Source organism: Oreochromis aureus, linkage group 7 (assembly GCF_013358895.1).
Source record: "Oreochromis aureus strain Israel breed Guangdong linkage group 7, ZZ_aureus, whole genome shotgun sequence".
Classification (NCBI taxonomy): Eukaryota; Metazoa; Chordata; class Actinopteri; order Cichliformes; family Cichlidae; genus Oreochromis; species Oreochromis aureus.
Window position 1 is genome coordinate 7,324,274 of NC_052948.1, and position 19,923 is coordinate 7,344,196.

Consider the following 19,923-nt stretch of genomic DNA (forward strand, 5'->3'; position numbering starts at 1 on the left):
TTGTCAAAGTTGTGCATCTGCTATATGTTACCAGTGGACTCTTACTGTGCATTTCGCCATGCCAAGCCTGTCCAGCATCCTCCATTCACCACCATTTTTATGTTTAGTACTGAAATGTAATGATGCTGTGTTTTGTTTTGTTTTTTTGTCTCAGTATTCATATCAGGATTACAAAATTAATTTTGATTTTTGAGTTTGAGGGGTTGTCATAGAGGGTTCTAGTTTAAATATATTAATTCCCACACTCGAGTCTCACTGCTGAAACATTATTTACACTTTTTCACCTACTTCTCCATTAAATAAAAAAAACAAAAACAAAACAGTGACTGTTTGTTTCAAATGGTTACTAATGACATCTGATCTGGATATTTTTACCTTTTGAAAAAATGTTTTATGTTTTTGAAAAATTCTGGATTAAATTGGTTAATAGCACATTATTTGCGAGGTTAAAAGAAAAGTTCATGACAGCTTTTTCTTGTTATTGCTCCATATACTGCATAAAAATCCATGAGGTGTCAAGCCAGTGAGTTTTTTGTCTCTTTTATCATCGCTGCCTGCCTTTCAGATTAGTAATTATGCACAATAATTCTTGCAAAGATTACAGCAACAAGGTTTCCATGTCTTACATTCCTCTACCTCCTTTAGTACCTCATGCCATTCATTGTCATTGTGAAAAGGTGTGTGACTCCCAAGTAGAGCAGAGCCCATTATCGTAAATAGGCCAGTAAGTAACTTCACACAACGTCTCCTGGAGGCTGATAGAATATAGAGTACGCAAGCATATAGAGTGTGCAAGCTCACTCTATATGCAAAGCAGAAACACACTGTTAAAGAAACTGGAGCCAAGTGATTATATTTGTAATTTAATTTCCTTGGTCACATAGAGATAAGAGAAGAGAGAGGATACAGCTGGCCAGGGATGAATAGAGTGACGAGAATGTGACTACAGCTTTATTGTCTAGACTGAAATGTCCAAGGCGACACCACTTACGAACAAGGGTACTGCTGGGCAAAAGGGGTAAGCCCACAGACATTCACAAGTCCAAACTCAAAGACGCAAAAGCAAACTTACTGGCAGAGACAGTAGAAAGAGCCTGACAATACAAAAAAAACCCAAAACACACGCCTTGCACTCAAATTCAGTGAATAAATCCAAGCCCAGAATGATCAAGAAACTCCCTTTTTCTCTTTTTTTAAGCTCTGTCTCTGTGTTTGTCTTCTTGTAACCACCCAGGTGGTCTGGTCCAGTCACAAAGAGCAATGTCTCATTGCAGATTCTGCAGGCAAGACGAACTGAGCGCCTGCAAGAAAAATAACTGAAGGACACAAGGTGCACTCTCATGCACCCTCTCTCTTTCTCCCTCCCACTCTCTCCCTGCTTTACTATGAGACTGTAGGACTGCAGACATCAAATTTCCTGACTTTTCCATTTTCAAAGACTGTCCACTTATACTGATGACAATGCAGTAGAGGGCACAGCACTGCAGTGGTCAAACTCAGATTTAGGGCTATACCAAGAGCGCGGTGGTGAGGGATGGAGAGAAAGGTGCAAAGTTCATTAAATCTGACACTACACGACATGGCACAGAATACAAGGACAGTGTGAGACTGTTTTGTGACATCTGAAATCCTCTCTCCCCCTTTGTTCTCGCCTCCTCTGATCTTTATGTCTGTTTCTCCCTGCTGTCTTGTCTTTCTGTGTATTTCCTCAGTGTCTTCACTTTGAACCCAACAGCATTAACCTGTCAGGAAAGTTACAAATGTTCTGACTGAATTATGCAAACCACAGAGAAATAAAACTGCAAAAAGCATGGAGTCCTCGCTTTATTTCATAATTCATCACGCTCCCAGATCGAGCCAAATAAAACTTGACTTATTAAGTAGTCCAGCACATTCTGGCTCAAAACCCTGCGAAATATGCTGGAGAATATTAATCACACTTTGTATACCTCGCAAATCAAAATCAAACACACACACACACACATGCAGACATGCACAGACTTTTTGTGATTACATTACTCATCAAATGAAAGCAGTGTCTCCCCCATTTCACCAGAATTCATTGCAAAAGTCAAACCGATAGGTGTTACACCAGCACCACCAAAAGGTACAAGAGAAAATAACAGTTTTTGGCGCTTCTTGCTCTCTTGGTTTTTTTTTTTCTTCCTCTGCGAAATTCAAACTTATAGCTCTGAAAATCAGATTAAGAACGCTTCGCCTTGGCACTCTGTGACGTTATTTATTTATCTCAATGAACACAAGCACAGGCACACAGGAGCATGGAGAAACACATACTTTATGCTGAGGATTGGCATAGTGGCGGTGCAGCATAATTAGTAGGACATGGCTGTATAATTGGACTCTAATTGATATGAAGAGCAGTGGTTTAGCCCAGGTTATGTTGTACACATGCTGCCAGCCACAGGCAGGAAACACTCAATCTTGGTGCCATCTTCTGATTGATGTCTCTATAGCAGATGCCCTTCAACAATCAGCACCCGCAATCTTTCTGTGACTATCTGGCCACCTGTCTATCTGTGTGTAACATCTTCTGCCATTCATCTGTCATTTCTTACTTTGTGCCTAACTGTCTCACTATCTCTTTCTTTCTATCTCCATATTGATTTGTCCTGCCTTTCTCTGAAGGCATTCTCAACCTTTAGTCCGATGCTTTCAGGAGGGTGAAAGAGCAGCATTTGTAGTGGTGGAAGGTGAAAAGGCTAGGGTTTGTTTATGAGACACTGGCAGCCATAAAAGACTGTGTTCTTTCAAGTGCCCAGGCAGCATCAACCGAAGGGAAATAAAAGCAACTTATCATTAAAAGAAAATCAATTTTAGAAGTGCTTTTATTTACAAAGAAAAACGGGTTACCAACTCTCTCATTTTAACAAATAATGTTTAAAAAAATGTTCTTTCAAAAATAGCAACTGAATCAAGAGAGGCACAGCTGGATAAAAGAGGTTGTAGTGAATTGAAACAATTTGAAGTTAGAATGAGGAAGCTCTTTGGAACAATTCTGTTCATGGATCGCACGCTGATGCAACGCGACCTTCAAGGACATTCCCCTCATTTACACAGCAATTAAGCACTACCCTGTTGGTAAATTGAAAAAGAGACAAAATTCCTCTGTGGATTTAATAACAAACTCATTACCAGGGCCCAACAGGGCGGAACTGCCTTTTAATTAGAGCAACACCTGATTAACGCCCAATTAACAAAGCCAGAGCCACTTAATTCTCCCCCACTTTGGCAGGTTGAGAACATAAACATGAGCAGTCCAGCATCTGAGTGCTTCCTCTCCTCTTGGGAAGGTGTGAAAGAAAGTAAATAACGACTTGGGAGGCAGTTTGCTGTCTGGTGCCCCAAATGCTCTGCAGAACTAGCAGCTGCATGCAAGAAATGAAAGAGTTTTTCAAAAAAGGAAGCAGATGTAGGATTTGCAAGGGAAGAACTCTGCTTCGCTACACATTCAAGACCCGCGGGCTGGTGGGCAACTGTCCAAACAAAGAACCATAGCGCTCAACCACACAAGCTTCTGCTTCCCTTAAAAACATCCAGATACTTTTCTAAAAGGAACAACGCTTTTTAAACTGTGAGTTGCTGAGGGTTGCTTAGTCAGGATAAAAGCTAGAGTCTACCACAGGCAGACTAAGTTTTGTTGAACAGTTACAGTACAAGTCAAAAGTTTGGATATGCACCTAGATCTTTTTTGTTGCTCTTTTCTATGGTATACACAGGAGTGTATACACACACAACTGCTATTTAACTTTAAAAAACATGTAAGCTGCTACGTGTAAATAAAACAGAATCTAATCATTTGCAACTAAATTAAAACTTGTATTAACTGAAAATAACTCAAAGACAAGATATGTGTTATACTGAGAAGTTTTATTGTTTTTTGTAGGCATTAAAAAAAGATACAAAATGGGGAACAAAAAAAACAACAAAGTAACAAAATTCACAATTAATAAAGACTTGGTATAAAAAAAGAAAAGAAAAGAGAGTGTTTCAAAAGTCTAAAGGGGAAGAGTCCACCAGTATGAAAGGTAGTGCAGGCAGACCGTTCAAGAGCATTGTTTCTTATTATTAGTCCTACAACGGACTGGCAACCACTCAAAGATGTACCCCACGTCCTGCCAAATGACAGCTTCTTACTGTAAAACTTGCAAAGAATTTGCAAGTGGGAATTCCCTCAACTACAGTGCAATCTACTATTAAAAGAAAACCAGAAAGTCTCTGTGCATAAGGGACACGGCTGAAAACAAGTACTGAATGGCCATGATCTTCAGGCCCTCATAGAGCTCTGCATTAAAACAATGCTGTAGTGGAAATTACAGTATGGGCTCTCGAATATATCTGAGAACTACCCATCTGTTTATAAATAAACCCAAGTTAAATCTCTATGCAAACAAAAAAGAAAAACCTATGTAACAGACCAAAAATGCTTGTAATGTGTAAATCTGTCAGCCTGTCAACATTAATCAGTACCTATCATCTTTTACATGAGAATTACTATTTGAAGTGTCGCATGGTCATTACAATGACATCAAGTAAGATATATCGCAGCACCACCATTCAGATAAATGTACTAACTGAATGTCTTGTTTACGTAGACTTAACTCAGAGCCCTTTATACCTGGACCTGATCCTGGCTGAGGCACAAACCTATCATTAGTTGTGTATTACACTAGTTGGTACATTATTGGTCCTTAGTGTGTTTTCATTTCATTTCAATCAACAAACCAGTGAACCAGTGAACAAAACAAACCAGAAAATGATTTCCACAGTAAGCCCAGCAGGAAACTTCAATTCTGCTGACTTCAGGATTCTTTCAATACACAGCCAGCTGAGTTTGTGTGGATTAATGTGTAAACTGACTCATTTAGCTTCATATTCTGTATCATGTCCTTTTTGTTTCTGAACTCCATTCAAAATTCAGACATATATTTCATCACACCCTTGTTGCTTTTGGGGCTTAAAGGATGAGAACTTTGACTAAAAGACTGTTCGTCGGCCTCAGATGGAGAGGAAATCTGGCATGGCTCCACAGCATTCTCCAAGTCAGGTAGGATGTCCGGCACGACAGCCTGTTCAACGATAAAGACGATCGGCTCCACGACGAGCAGCAGGGTCCAACCTAAAGCTCCCAGCCAATAGGAAGAGCCAAGACTGGAGAAGTCCTGACTGATTTCTTCACGGTGCTGATATGTGAAAAAAGACCAGCTCAGGAGGAAGAAGAAACCTGTAGACAGATGGCAAAATGAGTCAACTCAAGTGTGATTACTGCTAAAAGAAAAAAGGTATTACACACAATTATTACATGCCTGGAGCTTTAGGAAAGACTTTGTATGATAATGAACTGCAATTCCAAAGAAAATAAAGTCTCTGTGCGCTCCCCAGCAGGGTACATAAATGACTAGTACATGAAACAACTTCTGTAGGTGAGAGCTTGACATGAATGACATAAACCAAAAGGCCATTTGGAGGGCAGTTGGAAATGGAGAAATAGAATAACAGAAATCCAATAAACACAGTGTTTACATATGTGGATGTCATAGGAAATGAATGTATGTTACACACCTGTGGGGGCCATGGTGAACAGCAGCAGGGTAGTGGGGTAGAGCGCCTTTCGTACAATGAGGAGAGCGCGAGTGTTTGAGTAGGAGCGCACCGTCTGAGAAGTCCAGCAGAGGGCAAACACCAGACACAGAGCAGCTGTGCTCACAGCCATCAGGGAGGAGAGAACTCCAAAGACCCTCTCTGCTTCCAGAGCTGGAGGACACAAAACAACAGACAAAAATTAGAATGGTTAACTAGACTTATATTCATTTTTACACATTCATTTCCACTACAAGCACTACACAATGTCAAATCTTCCCACAATATATCCCTTATTTTACCCTCGAAAGCCTTTGCTAGAGAATGATCTGTGACCGCACTTAGGATTAAATATGGGGGTTTTATGTTAAATTTAGACATATTATGCTGTTTTCCACCTCTACACTTTTATTCTGGCACTCCACCAGAGTAACTGTCCATACTTCACTATTCAATTAAGTCCTCGTTTATCTAATACTTGCTGTTTTGCAGCACTTGAAGAGTCCACTGGAAAAAGGTAATAGCCTATTAGCTTTGGGCTTTTTTAAGAAAAAAGCCCCTGCTTCTTAAATGTCTACTTTCTTCTGTCTGACCAAGTTTCACAAATTTGTCACAAGCCTTATATACTTTTTTTTTCTAGAAATACCCCCAGGGGAGACATGTGGGATGCGCTAAAAGAGTACCTAGAAAAATGATATTGTGCTGTTGCCAAATGACTGTATTTCCCAGCACTGTTTGTTTTTAAATGAAGTACATCAAATGACTATTATTCTACTACAGATGATTTGATGCTTGACGAGAACGTGTACAAATATTTACAGAGAAGAAACACGGTTTCGGCCAGGAGCAGATGTATAAATGATGTCAGAGATGAAAACTTTAAGAAACCAAGTGTTCAGGGAAAACCTTTATATGTTTATCTCCTTACCTGAAACTCAATATTCAGTATCGTTCTTTTTAATTTTAGAACAGACACAGCATAATATATCTCTTTAAGTCAACTTTGAACTATTGCAGTTAACAGCTATTTACTATATTTTTCTCTTTTTAGTAAATTAATAATTGTGTGGTACTTCTTAATAACCTTAATACTGATCACTCATTCATTAGAGTTTCTTCTCAGCATGAGGAAAAGACTTTTTGTTGTTGTCATAACTGATATTTTTTCCTGGTGTCGTTAATCATTTCTAATTTCTAATCACCATTATTAGTTATTTTTTTTTAGATATTGTCAATTACTTTAAGAGCAACAAATCTCCCTTTATTTGCTTTCCTTCTTTGTGTATGAGAGCAGAGGACTTATACAATATTAGATTAATTATTAAGAGCATAAACTCAGTTTATGTCAGTTTATGACACGAAATGAGATTTGAATGATAGAGACCGGGTTTTAGCTCACTAAAGATTTCGCAAGCACATTCAGTACAGAACTGAGCCTTAACAAAGAATGCAATTCACCCGGACAGAAGCAAGCTCAAACTTGTTTACTGCTGCAGAGAATCTCTTCTGTAACTCAGCGTTTTGTCAAATCTCCCTTTTGATATTGATCCTCTCTTGAGAAAAATAAATTCTCCTAAGGCTGAAGCAAGCAGAAGCGTCTTATCAAAACAGCACAGCAAAGATGTGCTTAAGTCTCATTAAATATGCTGCCTTTCCTAACACATTTTAGTCAGTCAAACCTTTAACCTAACCCAGAGTGAAAGCTTAAGACAGATAAGAGATTTGTTGACGTGGTGTCAGAGAAGCGTTTGGCTCACCGTTGATGCCAATATCATCTTTAGGATTCGTCTGGTCGCTTTCAGTGGCGTTCCACTCCGTCCACAGTCCTCTGTCCTTCACCCAGTAAGGTGTCCAGACTGCATAGCACACACACAGGCACCCCAGTAATCCCAAACAGGACTGTGAAAACCTGAAGCGACCGATCGAGTCACCCAGCTCTAGAAACTTCATTTTGACACCGCTAAAAGAGACAGGGGCGAGGATAAACAAGAGCGTAATTAGGATGTGCTGAAGTTCAGCAGCAGAGGGATAATCTGTCTTAAAAGTAACCTTGGCATTTAGATTATTTAAATGAGCTTTACAAATATAAAAGCCCTGGCTTACCTTTGTTGTTGTTGTTGAAGGGAAAAAAGCTGTCAGGAACCAAGCTGTGAGGTTAAACTCTGATTTGAGTTTGCCGAAAAGTAGAAGAAAGTGTAAAAGAAGTAGTGCTGTGCCAAAACTACTGTACAAACACTTCCAACACTCATTTGACATATGAGGTAATATGCTTACAACCACAACAGATCAAACCCTCACTGTAACTCCACCTCCATCGCAGTGGAAACTCCCACCCATCAGGGCTGAAATTTCCCCTTGAATTCTCCACTGTGACTTGCCGAATCGCTCTATAGAGAAAGTGAAAGCTCCAGCAACAGCCATTCAATATTTGAGGAAGCAGAAGTTTATGTGTCTAAAAACAAACAGAGTTGAATAGGTTCAACAAGCTCGATCTAAAAGCCCCTTAACAGTTGAGAGATTATGTTCGAGTGCAATAAACAAATCAGACCCTTGTCATGTAGAAAGTGTGTGGGGGGTGTCGTCGGGTCATTACGCATCACGAAACGGTTAAGGAAATCCCACTCTCTGTCACAGACAGTGGGCTACAAAGTGTTGTCAGCCAATAGCGTCTTCAGCGTCAGATATCTCCGCTGTTTGTCACTTTACTCTCGCCACCTTCACTTTCCTTTGCAGCAACGGAACAGAACCCACAGCCCACCCATGCCAAAGAACAAAAGAAAATGTCACACTGAAACAAACAAAGAGCACACAAAATAACACATCTCCAGCTAAAGGCTACTTACTATAAATGAATAACAGTCAAGAAAATAAATAACACTTCCTGTATTTATTTGTGGACTATTAACTTTACAGCAAGTACAATTCATTTTGACAAAATAAACCGCGTAAGATGATAATAAGAAAAATTTACAATTCATAAGAAAAGAGATCTGTAGTGTTTGATGTTAGGACACGTCTGATTTTTGGTTGTTATATTTGGCACCCACTTAGAATATCAGCAAATAAATCCACTTCTCAGCTTAACAATAAGGCCTCGAGACGCATACAGAAAAGTATCCGTGCTGTTCTTAATGCCAGGCCGGGTTTTTTCTTCACTTCTCTTTAACCTGCTCTCAGCTATTTCATTCCTCAAAAACAGACATCAGAGCTGACCTTGTGTCAGGTGTTTGTGTCAAGCTTTTCACCATAAACACAGGAAGCAAGAGGGATGCTTAAGTACTGCCTCTTGAAATTTGGCAGCTACATCCGTGCCTGTTTAATCCTAAGCTTACTTTCTGGCTCTTTGCAGCAGGACCTTGAACACATCAAAAATTTCTGGGTCCTCCCCAGCAGACAGCTCTGGAGTGCTTTTCTCCAGCCAATCGGAGGAACGGATCTGATGCCTGAGAGTACCGATCAGCGTGTCAAGACTCTCTGCGGGCTTAGAGGCTTGGCAGTCTTCAGTGGCCAGCGAGCCTGTGTCAGGAACAGGGCTATCCCTCTCCTTCAGCTGATCTGATGAATTGTTCTCGGGTAAGGCTTTTGGATTGACAGTAGCAGCATTGTCTGAACCTGCATTGTCCTTTTTTACTGGCTTTGGCTCTCCTCACTGGTTTGTTTGATATCCGGGACTCTCATTTTTTCTTCAGTTTCTTTTAAAGCCTCTCTAATTCGCTTAAGGCCTGAAAAACCACAAAACAAAGTGACAAAATAAGTCAGTACAACAACAAACCTTTAAATGAATAAATTATATAACAGATATGTGCTAATCACTTATACTAGATAAGCAAAGGGTGACAAAGCATTCTACACATTCAATCCAGAAAGCTGTAAACTTGAAAAATAATAGCATATAAACAAAGTATAACTGTGGTAGATTTAAAAACAACTGAACCAATTAAATATTTACAATTAAAGCCTTTACTATTATAATTTACAAGATATCAGCTGCCCATGAAATAAAGTGTACTAGAATGCTAAAGGATGTTTAAGGTTTTTTTAAATCAACTGATTAGCTCATTAAAGACTACTCAGCAATGTTCCCTCTAAGCTGCGCACGTGCGCAATTGCGCACTGCTGGCACGGTCTCTGCGCACAGAAAATCTGTGATGCACACAAAAAATTAACCTGAATTGAAATTAAAATTAATACTTTAACAATTCTGTTTTGCAGTGTTAGTCAGTGAGTGACTGGCTGCTCCCATATTGTATTAGAACGACGCCACCTTATCCCAAAGTCCAGCCAATAATGCGATTCACATTCGTATATACGCAGCTAATCAACGTCGTTGACAGGCTATGACAGCGTCCTTATGTGCCGACACCGGTTTTTTAGCTGGCAAAGCGGCGTGGCTGATGTGGAGTGAAGCCACGTTAATGACAACGTGTACAACCATTGGAGATGTGAGCAGGACAGACGGAACAATTGACAGAAAATGTGTGGACTTTATACCAGTTTTTAAATTGTGTTGATAGGCCACGTAAAACCAGAGTTGTGATAAAAAAATATATGCAATGTTTGGTTTTCTTCCTGAATACTGTCGTTGTTTATATTTACTGCGGGAAGAAACGGTAAAAACGGCGTTTTATAAGAAAAAGGCTCGAGTCGAAAGCGCTCTCCGCCTGTGAGCAAAAACAAACTCCACCCCTCTCCCTTTCCTATTCGTCCAAAAAGTACCATGTCGACCAATCAAAAAATGATATGGCAACGTGGCATCTAGTTGTTAAGAAACGGGGAAGTTTTAGGATTGACGGCGGTGCTTTTGATATGTGAGAGATTATGACGTTTAGCGCAAATCTTGTGTAGTTAGTGTGTAGTGTAGTTTTGTTGTGTGTCAGAATAATGAGGCGAGTACTGAATGTTACAGGTGTTACAGGAGTGATACATCTCCTGTTGTCAGGCCTGCAGGTATCAGGCTGTTGTTCTCCTTTATCTCATAGTGGACAGAAATTATTTTTGGAGTGGCACAAATAATTTGTGTGGCATCAGATTTGATGTAGAACAGCTGATTGTTCTGTAAATAGTTTGAAATGTTTATTTAAAATGCCTTGGCTGCATTTTAAAAAAATAGCTGCAAAAATCTTTGTTGTTTGCCAAACTGAGTTACTTTTTTGAAGAAGTAACTATATAATTAATTGCCCAGCATTGGTCATTATATACTCTCTCCCAGACCACAGGCTCATAATACAAGTCAGAGCTTTTTTTAAAAAGAAAGAAAGTTGTGTTTTCAAAATTGGAGTTCAAGTTATTTTTACTTCCAATAGTGTTAACATACTACACAGGTCATGAACAGGATTTTTTACACTTTCATTGTAAGTGGGCTAAAGCAGTTAATTAAAAGTAGTCTAACATAAATGTAAATGCTGTAATTTGATTATTTTAATAAACCATTGTTGGGATTTAGAGATTCTTTTATTGCTGCCATATACTCTGCCTTATGATAAATGCATTAATAACATGTTCTACAGTATTATTTTATCAGTAATATTGTTTACAGGGTTCATATTGCATTGAATATGTTTGTCATCACATTCATTCTATTCACAGGTTTAGTTTATTTTATACACATTGCATATCTGTGCTTGTTTAGAGTTGATGTTCTATCCAAGAGGGTTTTAAGCTTCACTGGTGAGAGTGTCCAGGTGATACATGTTGAGGGAAGATGAGAACATAGCAGGTTAATTGCATGCATGCTTACAATACACATAAATCTAGTAGCAGGCCTGAGCGAAGGCCCAAGTGTCTTCTGCTTCTTATTTGAGACCTGCGCCAATTCTGTCTACTTAGTGATTGAGGACGAGGGTCCATTATTAGCCCTTAGAGGCCCTGAAGCTTGAAGTTATTACCTTAAAAGGAAGGTGTTATCAAAAGAGAAGTTATATGTCTGTTCATAGTTATTAGAGATGTACAAGATGTACCCTTGTCTGTAAACAATGACTGGACATAATGTATTTTTGACCTGTATTGACGTGTATGTGGGGGTGTGATCCTCTATGCTATAAAACCAGAACTCAGTGTATTTTTGTCAGAGCAAACAGGCCATATACTGATGATTGTTCTCCGTTGTCAATAAACTCATCGTTTGATTGCACTTTTCTGGAGCCTCCGTCGTTTGTTCTCTGGTCTGCAGTTGAATGATCTCGCTTCACCATGTAACTTGGATGGATTAGATGCTGGCGTGACCACAGTGCACACGTCTGATGTCGCTCACAGTGGTCCAAGGGATCGCTCAGGGAGTTTGTGTGTTCGCTCAGACACGTGAAAAATTAGAGGGAACATTGCTACTCAGTCTTCTTCTTTTAGAATCATAGAGGTTAACATCAAGCCAAGAACTTTCTGCATACACTATCTCAAAAATAGTATGAGAAAAATGAATGAATGAAGAATTTTATCTCCATTTTTACAAATGTTGAGCAAGAATGAGGAGCAATTTTCATGTGTTTAACTATTATAAAGTGTGGAAGGATTTTAAGGTGACTTTAAAATGACAAATTTCTCAGTTTCTCATAATAGACCAAGGACTGATATACAAGCAAAGAGTTTGGGCAGGGAATTTCTGGTAAACTTTAAAGGATATGACCTTTACTCTCCCTCCCTCAGTGCAATAACAGCTAATCTTACCTTAGAATCAGTCCACTGTAAAGAGCTGCTTTAAAGATTTAGGGATGTTTGTATTTTGTTATTATTTTATTTTTCTAATGGAATTTGGTGACTGTGATGTTTGATTTTAAATTTTTATTTTTTTACTTTTATTTTGTAGCATAATTTTGAAACCTCATGTGTAGCATTCTTTAGAGCAGGGGTGGGGGAACTCCAGGCCTTAAGGGCCGGTGTCCTGCAGGTTTTAGATGTGTCCTTGATCCAATGCAGCTGATTTAAATGTCTCAAAGTTCTCTAGAGGTCTGATAAGGAACTAATCATTTGATTCAGGTGTGTTGAACCAGGGTGATATCTAAAACCTGCAGGACACCGGCCCTTGAGGCCTGGAGTTCCCCACCCCTGCTTTAAAGGATCGCATTTTATGTGCCTAGTTCTCCTTATTTAACTGTACTCAGCCTTCCTGTAGAGTATTCTGTGTGTACAGTTAGGTTTTTTTGGACAATGACACTTTTTTTCTGTATACCATGACATGTGGATTTTAGACCAAACAATCAAGAAGTGAATGAAGTGCAGACCTTTACCTTTACATAAACGCATTTAACAAAAGTATTGCTTTAACTTTTTATGAAATACATAGTATACGTTTTCCCAAATTTTCAGAGGCTCAAAAGTAATTGGACAAAATAAACAAATTTTAAAATAAGCAGATTGTTTCTAATAATTGGGTGGAGTGCTTGCAGTCGGGGACTGCCCAATTTCATTTTCTGCTTGTTTGTGGGTGTTTTGCTTTCAGTTTTAAATTAAGGAACTGAAAAGCTGCTCTGTTGGGTTCATTTTAGATCACTGACTTGGCCATTGAAGAACATCCCATTTCTTTCAATCTCATTTCTTCTTTTCTTTGAAAGACTCTTGGGTTGCTTTTGTAGTATTCTTTGTGTCATTATCCATTTGCACTGTGAACAACATAGGTGTACAAAAGTTTTGTTTTTCTTTTTTTTTAACATAATTGATGTCCTAAGTTAAAATGTGCTGGAAAAACTAAGAAAGAATCTTTATTAGGTTCATTAGGTTGTGTTTCACATATGGTTCTTTACTGCTTCTTTGGACCAACAAATCTGGTCAGGTGCTAATGGCTCACTTCTCTTACTAAAACAGAGAGTGCGTGAACTGCTGAGAGGGCATAAACAGCCTGGCCAAGAGACACTGCGAGTGTTGTTGGTACTGACCAAGCTGAAGGTGGTGCTGTTGGTCTGCAAAGACGATGCGGAACCACCCGGGCACTGAACAGCAGAACGCTTGGCCACAACTCAGCAGCACCTTGTGCCTGAGGAAACACTTCCACAGAGACAGCTCCTCCTCAAACGATGACTCTTGGAGATACTACCAAAACAGAAGTCACAAATCAATTCTAAAGAACATAATTCAAAAGAATGAGAAGAGTGTTGCGTTCATATGCAACCCATTTTAATTCGACTTTGGTCTTGTTACCTTTCTAAGGTCAGCCCAGACATAGAGTGTCGCAGGCCTGTCTAGAAACGGGATGCCCATACTGAGCAGCTCTCCAGTCATGTAGCTGCACGCAGCTTTCAGCCTGCGTCTGTTCTCAGGCAAAAATTCCTCATTGATCCACTCTACAACACGAGAATGCCAAGTGACAGTCGGCAAGTGTAAATTAAATGTTACAAGTCTTTCTGCAGCAGAAGCCCCATACTGTGCTTGTCATATCACAGAAAGCAAAAAAGGGAGGCTCGTGTTTCTTGAGAGCATGGAACGCACGAGGAAGAACAGTGGAATTGTTAAAATGCTTGCATCAAAAGTAATTTGCATTTATGAATATAAATTCCGGTATACACAAAATGCTTGTTTTGTGTAAAGAGTGCTGAATTGTTTTGTCCAAATTGTGCTGATGTTAGGATTATTTTCCAAGTGTTTTTTCTGATAAATCTGATGTTACAACAGCAGTGTGACTGCAAAAGAACACAAAAAGCTCAGATCTCACCTTTGTCCTGAAGCAGTTGTGCAACCTGGTGCTGGGTAGTCCCAGGGACACCATGAAAAGAGCCCAATTTGGCCAAAGCCTCCACGAGGTCTCTGTTCTCAGTATATAAAGTGCCTATTCTGATTCCTGCCATTGCAAAGTCCTAGAAAGGACATGACAAAGTCAATGAAAAATAATGAACTGTGAAAGCAGTGTATACGGTTATTGAAAGTCTCACAGTTTTCCACTTTCAGGCCTCTGTACAGCACATACCTTGCTCATTCCCCACATTACATGCGTCCTCTGTGGGTCGGGCAAACTGAAATAAGGGCACATCATTATGAGATAAGTGGATGTCTTCAGCAGCAGTTATGATGATTCAAGGTCTAACAGACTAATCATGCGGAGGTTAGGTTCACGCAGTACCTGTCTGCACTGAGGACACTCTGAAAGGTGACAGATTCATCAAACACTGTCAGCATGTACACTTCATCTACAATGGCATGGAGAGCATTTCTAAAGCAGGAAAGGGGACAGGAAGATAACATAAATATATACATATTTTCAGTGCAGCAATAATAAGGCCTGGTTTTATATTCTTAATGGATGTTTAAGACAAGGAAAATGCAACATAAATGTAAAATGGTTCCTTCAACGCCCAGTGTCACTGTAAAAGCACTGTGGTTTATGGTTACAACAGCTCAGCGCCTGGAAGGGTCTGTGCAGGGAATTACTCTGGCAAGATCATTTAGAAAACAATAGATGATGCAGGAGTCTCTTTGGCACATGGCTGCACTTGACAATATGCTGGTGATTAAGAGAGGTCGTAAAACGCAGTCAAAAACGTTTGATATTCCACACACGGGACAGAGCTCTCGGTCATAAAATAAAACAGATCACAGTAGGACCTATATGCAGTGACTTGGCAAAGCGCTTAAAGGAACCACAGGAATGTCGAGCAAGAGGATTACAGCGTTAGGCCACAGTGTGAGATAATAGCGAGGCAAACATACCTTTTGGCAAACTCCAGGAAGGTAATCATTTCCTTCAGGCTGTAGATTTCAGCCAGAGGGTTGTGGGGGTTCATCAGGATAACGCCGCGAATTGTCAACCCCTTAAAGAAATGGCAGGTTCAACTGGAAGTAAACAGGAACTGCTACACTGTATCTTCACAGTCTTTAGAGATAAACTGAAAAAAAGTCTCTGAGAAGAATAAAGCATCCAAGGTGTTTATCTACACTGAGAATTTTGCTCGAGTAATTTTGTCTTTCTTTTAACATTTAAATGTTACTATTTCAAACCAGCATGCCTTCACAAGTTACCTCTTCCTTAGCTCTTTGCAGACCTTCTTCTAGTTTCCCTACAGTGAGGCGGAAGGGTCGGTTATCTTTGCCATCAGCCTTTAAAAACAAAAGAAAAAGCAGCCCAACTGAATAGGGGGCATAACATTCCAGTGTGCACAAAAACATCCATTTCAAATGCAAAATGCTGCAAGTAACTTGGGTTGTGCCTTCCTACCTCACAATCAAGGGGAACATGGAAGAGTTTTACATCACTATACAGATGAAGATCTTCAATGATGACGCCGTAGAAAGGAGTCGGAATAAGGATGGCATCTACAGGAAGAAAAACACACAAAACAGGTTAAAATATGCACTTTTTTATCATCTTACTTTTGATTTTAGTATACAAATAACTAAATGTGCACATAGAATCTGTATCATATTGTATTTTGATGGGTGTATATACTGCACAGCAAATGCTAACTGAGCCATATCTGGTACTATTTTGGGTTGTTACTGGTCATTTCCTTTGCTAACGTGGAACCAAAATTCCCAACGAAAAGCATCTGCTGATTTCAGCCAAAAACATCCCACTAATGACTGACTCACTCTGCCTTAGTGAGTCAGGTAGGCAGTAAATAGGTAAATACCAGCTGACTCTGAGGCTCATGATATTTTTAATGTTGTGATTGAGCAAAACCAATTCACTGCGCTGCTTAAAATGAACCTCCGCCAGCAGAGGTAAACAGAATGTGCAATTTATGTGGCTGTGTGTTTTCTTTAAAATAAGTCTGCGTAATCCTTCCCATTATCTGTTATACAAGCAAAAGAGGAACACGGACTCGACTTCCTCTCTACCACGCACACATTTTCATTCATACGGTACAGATATGGATGCATTAAATGAATTGTACGTCAAAGCATATCTGAACCCACCTTTAGGATCACAAATGACTGCAGCAATACATGAGAACAGGGAACCACAGCCATTCATCACCACAACCTGGACAAACACAGGAATCCACTGTGTTATGAAAGACACAATTATGGCATGGAAGGAGTCCTGATAAATGTGCTTTAAATTAATCCACCTACTAAAACAGCTACTCATTCCAGGGCAAATTAAGTTGGTGAAACTGAAATGCTGTCAGTTCAATTGTAGTGTTTGACATTTTTTGATCATTAGTGAAATAAAGCATTCAACTCAATTGCCTTCATTTTTTATAAAAATGAGAGGCTATAATCCAGAGCATTTTCTGCAGCACTAGTATAAAAGTGGAATAAAGGCTTATTTGTCAGTAATTATGTTATTTGCTGGACATCACTATGAGTCACAAGACGAGGACTTTATTTACACAACCTGGGGATTTATTACATCTTCTACCCTTTGTCCTGTATGCTGTGTGTCAAATTTTTATTATCTTAAGGGTAAATATCATTTAAGGCAGTCATTATATAGGACTGTGCAATATAGCTCCCTGGCATTGTGCACAAAAGAGTATAAAGTCCTCAGGGTTATGCTTACTGCAAGGAGATTGATTAATAAAAAGTTCCAGTTTTATCTTTGCTATTAATGTGATTCCCCTAACACACTAAGGTTTTTACATATTCAACTGGCTGTGACTGTTGTCTTAAACACATTTCATATATTACTTACAGTGCATACTATTTCAATAATAAAAGCAATACCCACGTTGTCAGCTTTTAATGGGTTTGGAGAACAACAGTAGTGAGTCAGGAATTTTGCAACTGCCTCCCTGAGGCTGAGAAAGAGCGAGACGGAAAGGTCAGAGGGTTAATGTGCACACTGAAAGGTTGTTGTTAAAAATGTAACTTCACCATGAGTCACATAACAAATGTGATCCTCATTAAAAAAAGATTAAAAATAAATGTGCATTTAAGTGTCTTACAAAGCGTGCCCCCTCCAGTCTGAATACTGCAACAAGGATGGGTTGATGTGCAGCATGTCAGGCTTGGTCAGCTGTAGCAGAAAAGGAATTTTTTTTGTCAAGGAACAGGCAGAATAATTCATAATAATAAGTAATAACAAGTAAATGCCCATAGACATATCATCATAGACTGTATTGAATCTAATATTTATCTTACCCGTTTATGAAGAAGATCATAACAAAGTTTGTTCTCACTGGTCCCCATGTTGATGATACCCTGGAAAAAGAAGCAACTTTTAATAAACGGTTAAGCATCTGTAACTGGTGTTTACAACATTGTGCTCTCTTACATCAGGGTTGTCTGTATCATGGTGCCGGTCCATTCCATATTGGATGTAGCCCTCCTGGAGAATACCTTCATGGAGTCGGATGCTATTACCACGTTCAGACAGGTAGACGCTATTGCCGGGACCTTCCTCACCCCTCAGTGTTTCCAAAGCATTCTGAGACATTTTGCAGGCCTTGACAGATGTGAGCTGTGACTTTTTTGTCTCCTGATTAAAAATAGACTCTGTCGTGGGAGCTTCTGGAGGTGGCTGGGATGAAGATGAAGGAGCAGAGGGGGCAGGCGTTGTCATCAGCGAAGCTGAAAAACGAGCTAAGGGTGAGGTGGCGGGGTCGCTTTGTGTTGTGGTTTGTGTACCCTCTCTGACAGCGAGCAACACCCCCGTGAGCATGCTGAACAGGCGGAGCTCATGCTGACGCTCTTGTTCTGCCCTCCTCTCCTCCCGCTGCTCCCTGCGCTCCTCCGCCTGCAGCTCTCTCTCCAGCCGCGCCTCCTCCAGTGAGAGGAGACGCTCCTCTGCAGACTGCTGCCAGCTCAGGAAGCTGGCTAGGGCTTTATCCAGTCTCTCCTGACCACCACATCTACCGCCCCCATGGCACCATGATGTTTTACCACCCCGGCGCCGCTTCCTCTGTCTCACTGAGGTCTGTTGACGAGAACCCTCCTTTCTGGGTTCGTCGGATGTGTCGTGTGACACGGGACCACCAGCAGCCAAGGTGGTGGCTGTAGCAGAGCCAGTCATGTTCAGGTCACTAAAACCTGAGAATGTAAAGAAGAGAAATAAGATTTTAGCCTGCTATCAATTTTATAAACATATGCTGATTCTAACTAATAATAACAATAATGATAATAGTTATCGGCTGACAACCTGAAGGTGAAATTCTTGTATTAAGTGTGCTCTCGGCTCGGCCCAGGGTGTCTTCTGGCTCCAGTAGAGACTGCCCATCAGTTTCCTGATCATCTCCAGAACCGTAGTACATCTCAGGCGGTGCCTCTCCGGAGTTCAGCATGCTCTCCTCCACATCTTCACATTTGATATCCAGCGGATCTCCAGCTTTTGGAGGCTGGCCAAAGAGAAACCCACCGGAGGAAGCAGGACCAAAAGAGCCCGCTGGCACTCCTTGCAGGTATGCCTCAGGTGCCCCAGAGCTCTGGAACACCTGTTGAGCTATGACAGCTCCGCCTAGGGAGGAGTAGGTAATAGCCGGCCGATTCGCCAGCACTCTGTCCATCACATCATAAAACTTCCAAGACCTCATTTTGTGGTTGTCCTTGATGCGGCGGTACTCCAGCTTCATCTTTTTAATCTTCTCCCTGCACTGGTCTCCTGTGCGGTAGATGCCCTTTTCACGCAAAATGTGGGCGATGCGGTCAAACACGCGCTGGTTGCGCAGTGAACTCTCCAGTTCAATCTGCACCGACTCGTCGGACCACAGCTGGAGCAGCTCCACAATCTCCGGGTCAGTCCAGTTGCTGCCTCGCTCATGCCTCCTGCCGCGGAAGTCCATCGTCTAAGTTAGAGGAGGATTTCTGCAACACGGGATGATGATAGCGAAAACGAGCAGCCGGCCTCTGTCAGGCCAACTTCAGGCACGCCGACACACGCTGGATTTTAAATGCATTACTCATGCAGTAAAAGTGTAGGTTATACCAACTCACTGTATGTGCTCTCACCTTAAATCAAAAATGCAGCCCTCCGAAATGAGAACACTCATTTCTGTCACTCTCATGTGACATCCACGTAGCCCGATACATGTCACGGATGGTTAACCCGGTTTGGACAGGTTTGGGGCGGCAAAGGTTTGTCCAGCTAGGGTTAAGATCTTTAAATCTTTCTCACAGCAAATGTTGTCATAACTTGGAGAAACGGGGAATAGACGCGCACTAAGATATCTACATCCGGGTTGACGGCACATGCGTGCTGTCCTTATTCCGGGATAACTTTGGTCCGTGTTATAATGCTGGAGCTGCTGAAAGCGGGCTGGTTTTCACTTATACCAGGCTGTAACGGGGTAGACGCAACCATGCGAGTCAGACTCAAACGGGGAGCTTTGTGTTATGGCCCCCTCTACCGGTTCCACTGCTGTTTTGTTCTTTTTTTTGTAGGTTCAGTACATATCCAGGAGATGGCAGTCACACACAGGTGTACAAATCAAGCCAGCCTTAAAGCATGGATGCGTGTTTTGTATA

General features: G+C 40.6%; 1 protein-coding gene across 1 annotated transcript; it reads right to left on the reverse strand.

Moving 5' to 3' along the window:
- Window positions 1-3,884: 3,884 nt before the first annotated feature.
- accs (1-aminocyclopropane-1-carboxylate synthase homolog (Arabidopsis)(non-functional)) lies at window positions 3,885-19,747 on the reverse strand. The gene is given in 19 exon segments (XM_031759046.2): window positions 3,885-5,242; window positions 5,581-5,772; window positions 7,356-7,558; window positions 7,702-9,246; window positions 9,249-9,320; window positions 13,464-13,617; window positions 13,726-13,868; window positions 14,237-14,378; window positions 14,489-14,534; window positions 14,642-14,731; window positions 15,229-15,329; window positions 15,538-15,615; window positions 15,734-15,831; window positions 16,435-16,501; window positions 17,192-17,261; window positions 17,409-17,479; window positions 17,605-17,664; window positions 17,738-18,492; window positions 18,602-19,747. Coding segments are annotated over 16 exon segments (2,907 nt in total). The 5' UTR covers window positions 19,242-19,747; the 3' UTR covers window positions 3,885-5,242; window positions 5,581-5,772; window positions 7,356-7,558; window positions 7,702-8,926.
- Window positions 19,748-19,923: the final 176 nt, after the last annotated feature.